Raw genomic sequence first — 12,079 nt, forward strand, 5'->3', positions numbered from 1 at the left:
TTTGGCAAGTGCTGCTTGCCTGTGTATCGTCATTAAACATTAAAAACAATTAAATTACAAAATGTTTCATCTTCGCAAACCATTGAGGATGAGGTACATTTGCTGCCATATATTATTATGCAATGAGATTTTAATTTATTCTATCTACAGATCGCCACCCAGCTATCCGGACATATTGCAGAAACAGCAAACTGCATATACGGCACTACTTTGATGCCTGGCATATTAGTAAAGGTGTGTACAGTTTCTCTATTTAGTAATTAGAGCAAACACATTGTCATAACACCATTCTGCACAGGACTTAAGAAGAAGCTGAAAGCTGCTACCAGGTGAACGGGCTGTGAAGCAATAGAACGATGGATCCAGACAATAACAAACCATGTCTACTATGCTGCTGCCCTGGGCCAGGGTGATGGCGACTTGATCATCAGTATGTGGTGCAGCCTATTGAACCACATATGCAATAAGCATGATGGCCATCATGGACCATACAGCAAATGCCTGCACGAGCCTCTTGCAAACAGGCAATGGATGAGCAGAGGTAATATTTTTTATCTAGGTTCTATTGAAAAGATTTCACTTTGATGCTGTTAGGCAGGTACATGGCCCACACTTGTGGCATTTGTAAACCGATAATAAATTTAAGGGATAGGTAATGCAAATACAACTTCATGCAAAAACCTTTTTACACATCCGCACATTACAGCAAGACATAGCCAAGAAAGAAACCCATAATGAAGTGAAGAAACAACATAATGTAAATGTGAGTGCTGAGACTACGAGATTAATTTAATACTGAGGCAGCTTGGTTAAAACGCCAGTAAGAAACACAAAAACAATGGGATGTTCCGTACTTTCCTATACTGACAATTGTTTGCTCAACAACACATCTTAGATTTCTTGTCTTTTAACGAATATGATGTGTTCAACTGCAATGCAGCAGCCGTAAGCAGGTTCAGCATCTATGATTAACTAGAATACACACCAGCACTAACAACTCATCAGTCAAATATATATATATACCATCGGCGTATTGTTTTTCCTTCCACTTTGCATTTAATGCTCTTTATTCCAATAATCATCATAACAGGAATTCCTGTAAATGTCAACAGTATAAACAGAAAAAAAACGTTTGCCTTGCACTCGCAGACTGTTCCCTCCTTTAACTGCTATATATATATATATATATATATATATATATATATATATATATATATATATATATATATATATGTGTGTGTGTGTACATCTTTACAGATTTATGTGCTTTCAAGAAGCTAAACCGCATTCTCATGAACTCCCGGTTCCTGAAGGACATTCGACAACTCTCCCCCAAAGCCCAAACATCCTCCCTTGAATCATTTCATAAGTTGGTCATCAGATTTGCTCCCAAATCAATTGCATACTCAGATGATGGGATGCAAGCAAGGTAAGTTGAATGAAAGAGAAGGATACGAAATTATTTTTGACTCCAGTGCCAGTACGCATTCCAACTTTTCTGCATTGCATATGCAAAAATCAATGCTTGCATGAAGCATCTATTGTATGTTCATAATATTGTCATTGTAAAAGGAACAGAGGCCAGAGGAAATAGAACTCAGTAAAAAAAATCAGAAGTTCATCTATGAAAGCCTGTGCTTCATTCGCACCATATCCTTTCCCTCCTTTAGATTCTTCATTCTTGCTAAGTAGCCCAACTAAGCAGATCACTTTTAGTTAATGCTAAAAATAGCCACTACGACCAGCACTCCCCTTAGTACAGTGCTTGATCTGTAGCTGTCATGTTATCAGGCCAGGTAATATGAGACCCTACAATTGCGACTCACAGGAGTGAATTGTGACATCTGCCAAAAAAGGGCACCCACTATGTTAAGTGAATCCCAACCCCTGCTCAAAGTATGTACCCAATGAGAAATTTTCCACAATTCTTCCATCCTGACATTAAATACTCTGCTGTAAAATTAGCTGAACTGATCTTGTGTCTTCCGCTTCGAATCTCAGACTGCTGCCATGTCAAAGGTAGTTTCATACATTTTGAGGAGACTGCAGTGGACACTTCTGACATTCTAAGAATGCTTCATATAATATCGTAAAAACATATTTGCTAGGATGGTAGCACTAGCCATTCTATGCTCCCCTTCCATAGAAAAAGTGAGACAGGAGGCTACAGACTGCAGAGGCCATCTAAGGCCCGTATTCACAAACGCGCCTCGACTCGACGCTCCACCTCCACTTGTTGTAGCGGAGAATACAGCCGCTACTCCACTTCAGGGCCGATTTGGATTCATGAACGTCCCTCGGCGTTTCCTCCGACAAGTTCTCCTCGAGAATACCTCCTCCACTCGGAGCAGCGCAAGCGGCATATGGGGACGAGATTAAGATGAACTTTTGGCCCGAAAACTGCGCGCTGAACTATGTAACATGCTCAGTTTTTCATGTCAAGTCTTCTAAACAACTTTCGCAACCGACCTCGACGTTAACAGCATAGTGTAACTTGTTTTGTAGGCTGGATGAAAAAGGCGGCTGTAAAAAATGGCTGAAAATGTTTTCGCATCTGGCAACAGTCGCTGCTGGTGACGTCAGCTTCGAGAAATGGCGTGAATACTTCGGTTTATTTTTAGGTGTGAGATCTACGCTCGGCCTTTTCCGCTTTGCCTTTTTTTATTGCCAGGCTTTGACAGACGTTTTTTATTTTATTTTTTGACAGGCTTGACCAACTTTTTTTTACCATGCTTTTTTTTTATTGCCGGGCGTCAAAATACATTGCAGGAAAAAAAAGTACAAGCCGCGAACTCCTACCACTCCTACCAGCATGGCTCTGGCCTGCTCGGAGGCGAGCTAAACATGCGTGCTGCTTTGCAGCGCATTGCAGCTCATGCACGCTGAATTCGACCCTCCAGAAGAAAATGCCGCGTGCGGTTTCCAAACAAGTAGGGAGCCCTAATTGAAAACGTGCTTGAAAAGCCATGCTCTTCGTCGGCCGCGAATATCCCTCTGTAGGAGGAGCACACCAAAGCGCTCCCTCAACAGCGCCGCGCCGGCCGCGTGTCCGCAGACGTACTACGTACCCTCGGGCGACGGGCAAGCCATTTATGTCTGCACAATACAACACGCTGTTCCCCCACAAGTTCGGCGCCGTCTGCGGAAGCGCGCGGGGCGAGCCACGGAAAGTGCGCCGCCGCAGCTCGACTCCGGCCGCGGGCGAGCTCACCATTTGGCCAAATCGCGCCTCAACTCTGCACTCGGTGGGCTCCGAAAAGGTTATCCATTTATCCAGTGCCGACTTGTGCCCGCGCCACACACTTGCAATGCGACGATGCGACGATCAAACAACACAGACGTCGGTGGCTGATCACGGTTATCCATGTACGGCGTGAGCGGCAGGGACGGCCGGAGGCTAGCCATGACCACATTCGTAAAACGATAGCGTGCCAGAAGTCCCGGGTCACTGTCACTCTCAGCTGATGCTTTAGTGAAAGTTTCGGTGCATCCTTGTCGTATCTTCTTTCGTGAAACTTTTTGGTATACCGGTAGAACGAATTCCACACAGCGAGCGAGCGATGCGATGTCGGCCATGTTTACAAGCGGAGTGGCGGTCGAGGAGCGGCCAAGGTAGCGTCGTCGCAGACTCGAGATTCTCGAGAAAACTCACGTTTTCTCCGCCGCTGGGGGAGCGATTCGAGTGGAGATTGCTTTGTGAAACGAAAAACAGGCCTCGAGGGCCGCTTGGAGTAGAAGTTCGAGTGAAGGCGTGTTTGTGAATACGGCGGTAAGGGTCCTCATTGGAAGTCACTGCTCCTATGTTAGAATAGGAAGATGGGATGACATAAAGAACGAAGTTGAGGACAAGCATGAAGAGCAGGCTAAAAAACACCTCGTCTCTCTTTTGTGCTCCACATCTTAGTGCAGTCCCAAGACAAAGGCAGTTTTTAAAGAACTGGAAGTTATCAGCGCAAGTTTTCAACCCCTCTAGAACCATCTCGAATGTCCCGAGGCTACTGTATTGAAGCTGCAAGAATCCTCAAGGCTCACTTGACCACTTGGACTAATGATGATCGCTAGAATACAACAGCAGGGAGAATACAGGTGATTCACGATATGATGTTGTATAGCCCATGTCATACATTCATTTTGCTGCTTGGAGATCATTGCAACACATTCTTAATTCTAAAGGCGCTGAACATAGTAGCTAAAACAGAAGCAATCTCTGGTGCAGTGTTGTGAATATGATGCGTAATGGTTCCTTATGGTAGATTTTCTGTATAATTTTGCTGGTAGGCAACAAGAAACACATTTTTTTCCAAAGTATGAAAAAGTAATTCATATTTACCTTCTTTTTAGGTCACATCTGGCTCTAATTCACTTTAATGAAAATTCCTTAAGGCTCTGTGGAGATCATTGCAACACATTCTTAATTCTAAAGGCGCTGAACATAGTAGCTAAAACAGAAGCAATCTCTGGTGCAGTGTTGTGAATATGATGCATAATGGTTCCTTATGGTAGATTTTCTGTATAATTTTGCTGGTAGGCAACAAGAAACACATTTTTTTCCAAAGTATGAAAAAGTAATTCATATTTACCTTCTTTTTAGGTCACATCTGGCTCTAATTCACTTTAATGAAAATTCCTTAAGGCTCCAGGCACAGACAAAAAAGTAGAGGACCGCTGGAAAGTAAAGATGGCAAAAGCAAGGAAAGGACATTTCAGTGTCGCTCCAGTGAAAACTCAGCCTACGTTTTGCAAGTTCAAAGTTCGTTCTACTTATAATATTACACTAAAAACTAAGTGCACTGTTGTAATCTAGATGTCTATTTCATGCAGCGTACGTCCACAAGCTCCTCCAAGATGTGGAAAAACGGTCTGAGGGCTCTTCGCACAGAGAGACAGCTGCAAGCACAGCTTCAGCGCGTCACTTTATGACGGATGCCTATGAAAGACCGTCAAAGGAAAAACTGATTGCTGCTCACAGACACAGATTTACTCTTCATAATGACTAGTCAATTGCACAGTACAACTGTCAGTGTACTTAACCTAAATGCTAAACAGACTGGTATCAGCGCCACAAAGCATTGCCCACTGGAGCCAAGAAAATTGTTTCAATATGTTTGCTGCTGCTGACAATAGCTGGAGTGCAGTTTCATATGACTTTTGTTGTCTGAGTGAGTACAATCTTGTACCCATATCTGCGTTTTCCTTGTGGCTGCGGCTAAGCAAAAGTGCAAACAAAACATGTTGCTGTTTGCTTATCGCGGCAACTACACATGGTGTGCGACCGCTTGCTGGCCTTTCAAGTATTATATCAAAGCTGCCGCTTGAAACAAAAGTAAAAATGGCAGAGCAACTGTGGGTTCAAGGTGTGTAAGACTAGATTGCGAATAATTATGCCGGTCAGAGTTTTTCAGCTTCTTGAGGCCAAACTGGAAGTAAATGAAAATTTCAAGTGAGCCGACTTCAGAAGTGACCATGTAACATCTTTTCATGGGCTTGCTGTTCCCCATCCGTTAAGCTACACAGTTTACAAGACAAGAGTGTAATTGTGCTGATTATTATTATGTGCACGAAATAATACAGTGTTCTTAGCAGCAATTTAAACTGCTGAGCGACTCAATCAACTTCATTGATTTTTTTCCTCCTGTCGACAGAAAAACAAATGCTAAGGTAGGAACAAAAGGCTACTAACACAGTAGCTTGACGAGGTTTTTACCCCTTTTTGACATGGACGACAGACAGTCATATTTTTACAGTGATCTGCTAGCAAAAAAAAAAGATCAGCAAGTAAAAGAATTGTGCAATATGGAAAGGTGCTGTGTCTGAAAAAAAGTGTGGGAAATGTACATATATTTACATTCACTTGCCACAGACTCTTGTACACACTTTGAGTATCTTTAATGCGCAGAACATAAAAGAAAGACATAGGGACAAAAAAAAATTCAACTGTACACTGGCTCACGCATAAGAATCAACAAGGTGGTCAATTATAAAACTATAAAAGCACAGATTTTCACCGAGGAGAGCAATTCTCTAGGAATTATCTCGAAATAAAGTCGTTTCCTTTGTTTCTTCGGTGCGTCATCACTGCACGTCATGTGAAACCTTGCAAGGGACAGATACAGCATACGTATCCTAATACTACATGTTTACCGCGGCGGCTTGTATCTCTCCGGCTCTACTGCTCAGTCGTTTGTGGTGAAACTGCGCACGGAGCTTTGATATTGCGGTAAACTTTATTTTCTCGTAGGAAGTTGAGTAAGGGTGCTTAATTCGTTGCTGCTGCGTACAATGCGAACCCGCAGTCTGTACCGGGATCGGGGCCGAAAGCCGCCAACGCCGGCACACGATTCCGCGGGTTCGCGCATGGCCGAGCCAGGTAGGTGCAGTTGTCTTAGGTAATTTACTATAAGTGAAAAGTTTATAACCTACAAACTTACTACGAGACAAAATGCAACCTCCGTGAGTAGTTTCACGCAATCAAGTCAACGGTTAAGACGGTAGGATTTTAATAGCTGCCACAGTAATGATGCATCACAACAATGACTAACTCATTGCACCTGTGAAACCGTCGCTTATCTGTGCGCTATGTTCAAGCTAGTAAACACATTAGTTACCAGCGTATGTTGTCGCCTTGACTTGATCCGAGGTGCATATTTTGGTTTGGTGGACACAGAAACGAAGCAGCGGTTGTCTCCGAAATTTTGCTGCACTACGTAAGGCGCAGAAGATCAAATCAGTCGATATTGGCGATATAAACCCTGACTGCTCATTGGAGGGTCAAATTCTAAAGTTAAAGCTCAGCTATTTTGGTCATCTGATGAGAAGAGAGGAGTCGCTGGAGAAAGATTTGATGTTGGGAAAGGTAGAGGGTCGCCGGAGAAGGGGTAGGCAGCGAACGCGATGGTTAGATGGCAGCCTCGAGGCACTGCAGATGAAGTTATGTGATGTTAGGGAGATAGTGAGAGGCCGGAAAGCGTGGCGTGACATGGTCCATAGGGTCACGAAGAGTCGGACACGACTGAACGACTGAACTGAACTGACGTAAGGCGCAGTAGATCGGGGCACGACATTATAAGCACCAATTTATTGTTGGAAACCTGTAAGCAGACTTCGAAGTTCATTTCGTATGGGCGACACAAGAAACGAGAACATTCACAGGCGGAAAGTGCCCCGCAAGTACACTGTAAGGAACTGAAACGAGATCGCTGCTAGCGACTGCGCCGCGATTGCCGTGGTGCCTGCGCGAAGAGCAAAGGTGTGCGCGCGAGACCGGAAGTGCAAGGAAATAAAAGTTTTGAAAAAATGTGTCTGTCTACCAAACATCCTAATCACGGTGATCCTAATGCACCACTTTCAAAAAACGGCTGCGCATGCGCGAGAAAGGAGCGTGCCGCTGGCGCCACCTATGTGGTTGGAAAACAAGTCTCACTTAGGCTGTGTTGGCCGGCGCAGGCGCTCGCACTTTGCAGTCATGCCTGCTTACTGCGTCGCGTTTGGATGTTCAAACTATTATTATGAAAAAGGCGGTGTAAGTTTTTTCCGGTTCCCATCGGAAACAAGGGATCCGGCGAAAAGAGCTGCGTGGGCAGCAGCGGTCAAGCGCAAGAACGAAGAGGGCTCATTGTGGCAGCCAACCGAACACTCGAGAATCTGCAGCGAGCATTTTATTACAGGTACGCCGAGTCTCGGTGTTTGTAGATGGTTCTGAGCAACATTAATTCATCTCTATATACTACAGGCCGGCCGTCCAACTTCGTCAACCATCCTGATTTTGTGCCATCGGTGTTCGCCTACGCGAAATCTCCAGGCGAGGCTGCGGTGAGGAGGCATAGCCGTTGGACGAAGAGGAACGTCAATCAGCGTAAGTGACCGAGCATGCTGTCAGCCGATTTTTCAGCGCACTGCGTCCACCGTATTGTTCCTAATGCTGTATAATCGCTTCAAGCGCGCACAATGGGAGCGCGTTCGCGCGCAGTGGAGATCACGCGCATTCGAACGCACAGTGGGAGCGCGTTCGTGCGCTGGGGAGATCGCGCGTATTCACGATGGGAATGCATGCATTCAGCTCGTGAGCGTTCGCCAGCCTTTCAGCTGCGCGTGCTCTCGCACAGTAGGTGCGACAAGTCTCTGCCAAGTTTTTTGTTCACTTAGACTGTATCTGGGTTTCATACGACGCCAGCACGCGGCCTTATGACACTGCATAAGCCACACCAACAGTGCAGGTATATGACTAGATGCTAAATCTGGAAACTTACTCTTTAGGTATCTCGCTCCTACATGCAAGCCATTTCCGAAAAAAAAACAACCTTATATATGCTTGGTTGACATTTGTGTCATGTCCAAAGTTCTAGAACTTTGCTGAAGCTTTTCCAATCATGGCTACTTTTGCATATATAGGTTTGAGTACAGCCTGTTTGATGCCGGAACGACATATTAGATTCATCGTAGCGGATTTAATGTTTGCAGGACAACATGATGGATCAGCAGAAGATGTCAGTGCCGCGCCACATGGCCAAGACTCACCAGGAATGGAGAATTCTAAAAATGGTATGCTTGGCAAGAAATGTAGCCACAAACAAAGCTTAAACTTTAAGATTTCACATGGGTTGTAATTTTCTTCAGAATAATTAATTTGGCTCTGGTAAAAGAGGAGCAGTTCAGCAAGTATGTAAACTTGCAGAACCAAACATCAATCATTGTTGGCACCCATAGCAAAAAAGACCAATAGGGAGCGTTATTGGTTCTATAAAAATCGGTATTGGTTCTGTAGGTATTCTGTGTTGTATCTGCATTTCTACGGGAGTTATGTAGAAGCCCATAAATCGTATAGGCTGATACATATTTGTCCTATAGGCAATAGCATTGGTTTCATATAGGTTTATCTGTGGGTTGTATAAGAAAAATATCAAACCAGTACAGAAGCCCATACATCTCATAGGCTGACACGTGCTTGTCTTGTAGACCAGCACATATTGGTTCATGTGTGTGATACATCAGTATGCCTGTGTTTATGGGTCTTACATGTAGGATCAGTCAGTTGGAGATTTTAAGATATTGCTTGCTTTTCCATCTCGGACACATCCCCAAAACTCACACATTCATCCCGTTTATTGAACGTTGCCGTAACGTACCGTGTTAACCGCAATAACAATTGAGAACGCCGCGACACAGAAAATATTCTCACTTAATTCTGCGCGCGGTCTCAACAAACTACGTACGGTTGGCGCCGCAAGACGCGCGACGTTGCTGCTGTTGCGACTGAATCACTGAATGAAGAGAGGAAATCATGGTTATAGCACGGTTCTGTCGAGGCCCAGCTGAGTCACAATCACCTATATGTGCAGAGCAGGGCGTTGAAATGGATTGAGAGGCGCGAGTCCAAGCGTGGCCTCCGCGATCGGCTCCGTCGCAGCGCCGTTGCTCCGGCCGTCCCATTCGCACGGAGAGAGCGTAATGCAGTGTGACTGCTGCTTTCGCCGCGCGTGGCGCGCGCTCCCCATGGCTCGCTTCCCCTGATGCGGACGGGCGCAGACGACGAAAACGCACTTATCGCAGGCTGTGTGCGACGCGCAAGAGAAAATTACCGCCCAGAAGTGCTGGTGAAAGACAAAGTAGCTTGCTGGTGCAATTAGGCAATTGCTTCTTGCATTCTGATGCTGACTTAGAACCGGGGAAAGGCAAATCGTCATGAAAGCGTGCCTTTTGCAACATGCAGGTAATTTTCTTTGTGTAGCTGTTCAGGGTTTCAAAACACGAAATATTTTGCAGTTGAACAGAGCGGTTTATTTTAATTCTTAAATTCTTGTGCATATTAGCTTAGAACGAGAAATTACTTTTCATTTATGGGGATCAAGGAATTCTGCCAGTTTTCCTGTGTAGACATGGTGTAAATCTGGTTTATACTTAAATGCGTGCAATAAATGTTAGCTTTCAGCGCTTGCAGATGCCACTCAATGCATTGTCCCCTTCCTATTTTGGCCAGGGCAGTGCACAACAGCCTGCAATGGATAAAGTTTTTTGACCTTGTAGTGGAGGGAACTAAGGTGGATTTAGTCTTTTCCTTTTCTTTTCATCCTCGGCAAGCAAAAAAAAAAGAGGGTTTAATTCAATAAACCTACAGCTTGGCAGAAATACAGATAAAATCATTTGAAGATACAAATTGCACTTTATTTAAAAAGACAAAATTGGAGCCATGATGTTCAGCATCAGTTTTTCACATTTTCTTTATTCTAAACGCGCAGCACTTTCCTGTGCAGTGGCTTGCAGGCGAGCTTCTTGCGGTATGCTGCCCGGTCCGTTACAGTAGCGCCGACGTTGGATAAAAGTGGCCTAATGAACTTGTCGAAAACTAAAGCTAGTGTGCTTGTGGCGTGGTCATCTCTTGCTGGGCATACGAAAAGGGGGCACTGCTCCAGTCGAGGCAGTAACAGTTCAGCCAGTTGCTGACGCACGTTGGTCTTTTTTATGTGCGGCAGGGCAATATCAACTGCTTTTTTAATGGTCACGAGGACAGTGACAAGTTCAGACTTTGGGAAAATTAGCCCACCCCTTGACTGCAGGCTAATAAGCCGCATCAGCACCGAACTTGATCCATGCGACTGGTGGAGGGAAGGGCAGAAACTGCATGTTCTTCGCTTCTCAACTGCCTTCGCCACAAAACCTGCTATATAAGCGATGCTGGCATTTGCTATGGTTGGTTGTGGCCGCTGCACTGAAATAGAATATACCAATATTAGCATTTGGAGCTAGACATTCTGCAATGTACTGCCATTTGTGCGAGCAAAAAAATTCAGCTTATGGCACAAACCTATAAAAAAGGTTTATCATGTCCAAACTCAGCATGCATTCTCTAAAAAATTTCACATTTAGGCATTGCCACCAGTCATCTGTTAGAGCCGTGCAATAACGCGAAATGGTCGGTTTTCAGTTCCGATTCACATGGATAGAGTGGGTGAACGAGTGTGTACTCACGAGGCAACGCTTTCAGTGATCTGAAGAGCTCGTCGATTTCCATCACAAAATCCTCAGTTCCCGTGAACCTGGAACAAAAATATGCATAGTATTTATATCAGCAAAGTATATGTGTTAGCCAAATCGCTCTAGGCTGCAAAATAAACACAATAGTAGTCCAGCGAGCCAACGAAGCGTAAGTTCTTGAAAAATCGTATGCAACATATACCTGGCTGGGGCGACTTGTGCTGTCTCTGTCAAAGCATGCGGGGTTGTCTGTGCTGTTGGTCGAGCTGGAACATCGGAGGACATCACATTCAGGGAGGCACCATGCAAACTGCAATATATGTAAAATAGTTATCGACACTAATAATCAGCAGCCCCATAAAAGCAAAAAATGGTTGTAACACATTGCCCATCGGCAAAGCAGGTTTTACGCGCTCACATGGTCTGAACTAAACATTTCCACCAAGCAGGCAGACTACAACAGTAGAGCTGCTCGCGTTGTGAAATTTTAGTTGTGCAAGGGCATGAAAGTGATGTCCTTTGTGCTTTGAAAGAAGAGACAACCAGCTGCCAACTACGAGCACTCGCTCCAGAACTCAAATACCATGTACCTACCTCAAAACAGCCTGTCCATTTTCAATGTTTGAAGCTTGAGATGGGCACATGCTTCCAGTCCGCAAGATCCTTTCCAGGCTAAATGTCACAGCCCTTGCATCAAGACAGTCGTTCCCACCAGCCATTTGCCGCAAAGAACTGAAGAGGAGCTCTACGCGGTCGCTGGAGAGGTTCCTTGTTAAAACATAAAAGAAGCCGTTCTCGAGAAGGTACTTGATGCATAGTACAGTATGTTTGCTTGTCAGCAAGAGAGCTTCGTAGGTTTCAGCACTAAGAAACTTTTTCCCGTTCCTTTTACAGTCATTGTAGATAGTTTCGCTGTAGTCTGGGAACTCCTTCTCCAGCCATTGTAGGCGTTCGTCGGTAGCACAGAAAAAGTGCATTTGGTCAGGCTTTCTCAAATGCACATGTGCCGTTCGGTTGGCCACATTGTGGATGGAAAACCACTTCTGCATCATCTTCATAAACAATATTCAGCGTTCCTGAACTGTTCTGCCTGAGGGTGGTACCTGGGGTA

At 44.7% G+C, this 12,079-nt stretch overlaps 1 protein-coding gene across 1 annotated transcript; it reads right to left on the bottom strand.

Moving 5' to 3' along the window:
• Positions 1–10,203: 10,203 nt before the first annotated feature.
• Positions 10,204–11,020, bottom strand: LOC146184016 (uncharacterized). The gene is made up of 2 exons (XM_084608785.1): positions 10,963–11,020; positions 10,204–10,702 (listed from the first exon to the last, which is right to left on the bottom strand). The coding sequence occupies exons 1-2, from the start codon at positions 11,003–11,005 to the stop codon at positions 10,221–10,223; spliced, it is 525 nt and encodes a 174-aa protein (XP_084464911.1). The 5' UTR covers positions 11,006–11,020; the 3' UTR covers positions 10,204–10,220.
• Positions 11,021–12,079: the final 1,059 nt, after the last annotated feature.

This window comes from Amblyomma maculatum, chromosome 7 (assembly GCF_055883805.1).
Source record: "Amblyomma maculatum isolate TAMU_Amacu chromosome 7, ASM5588380v1, whole genome shotgun sequence".
Lineage (NCBI taxonomy): Eukaryota > Metazoa > Arthropoda > Arachnida > Ixodida > Ixodidae > Amblyomma > Amblyomma maculatum.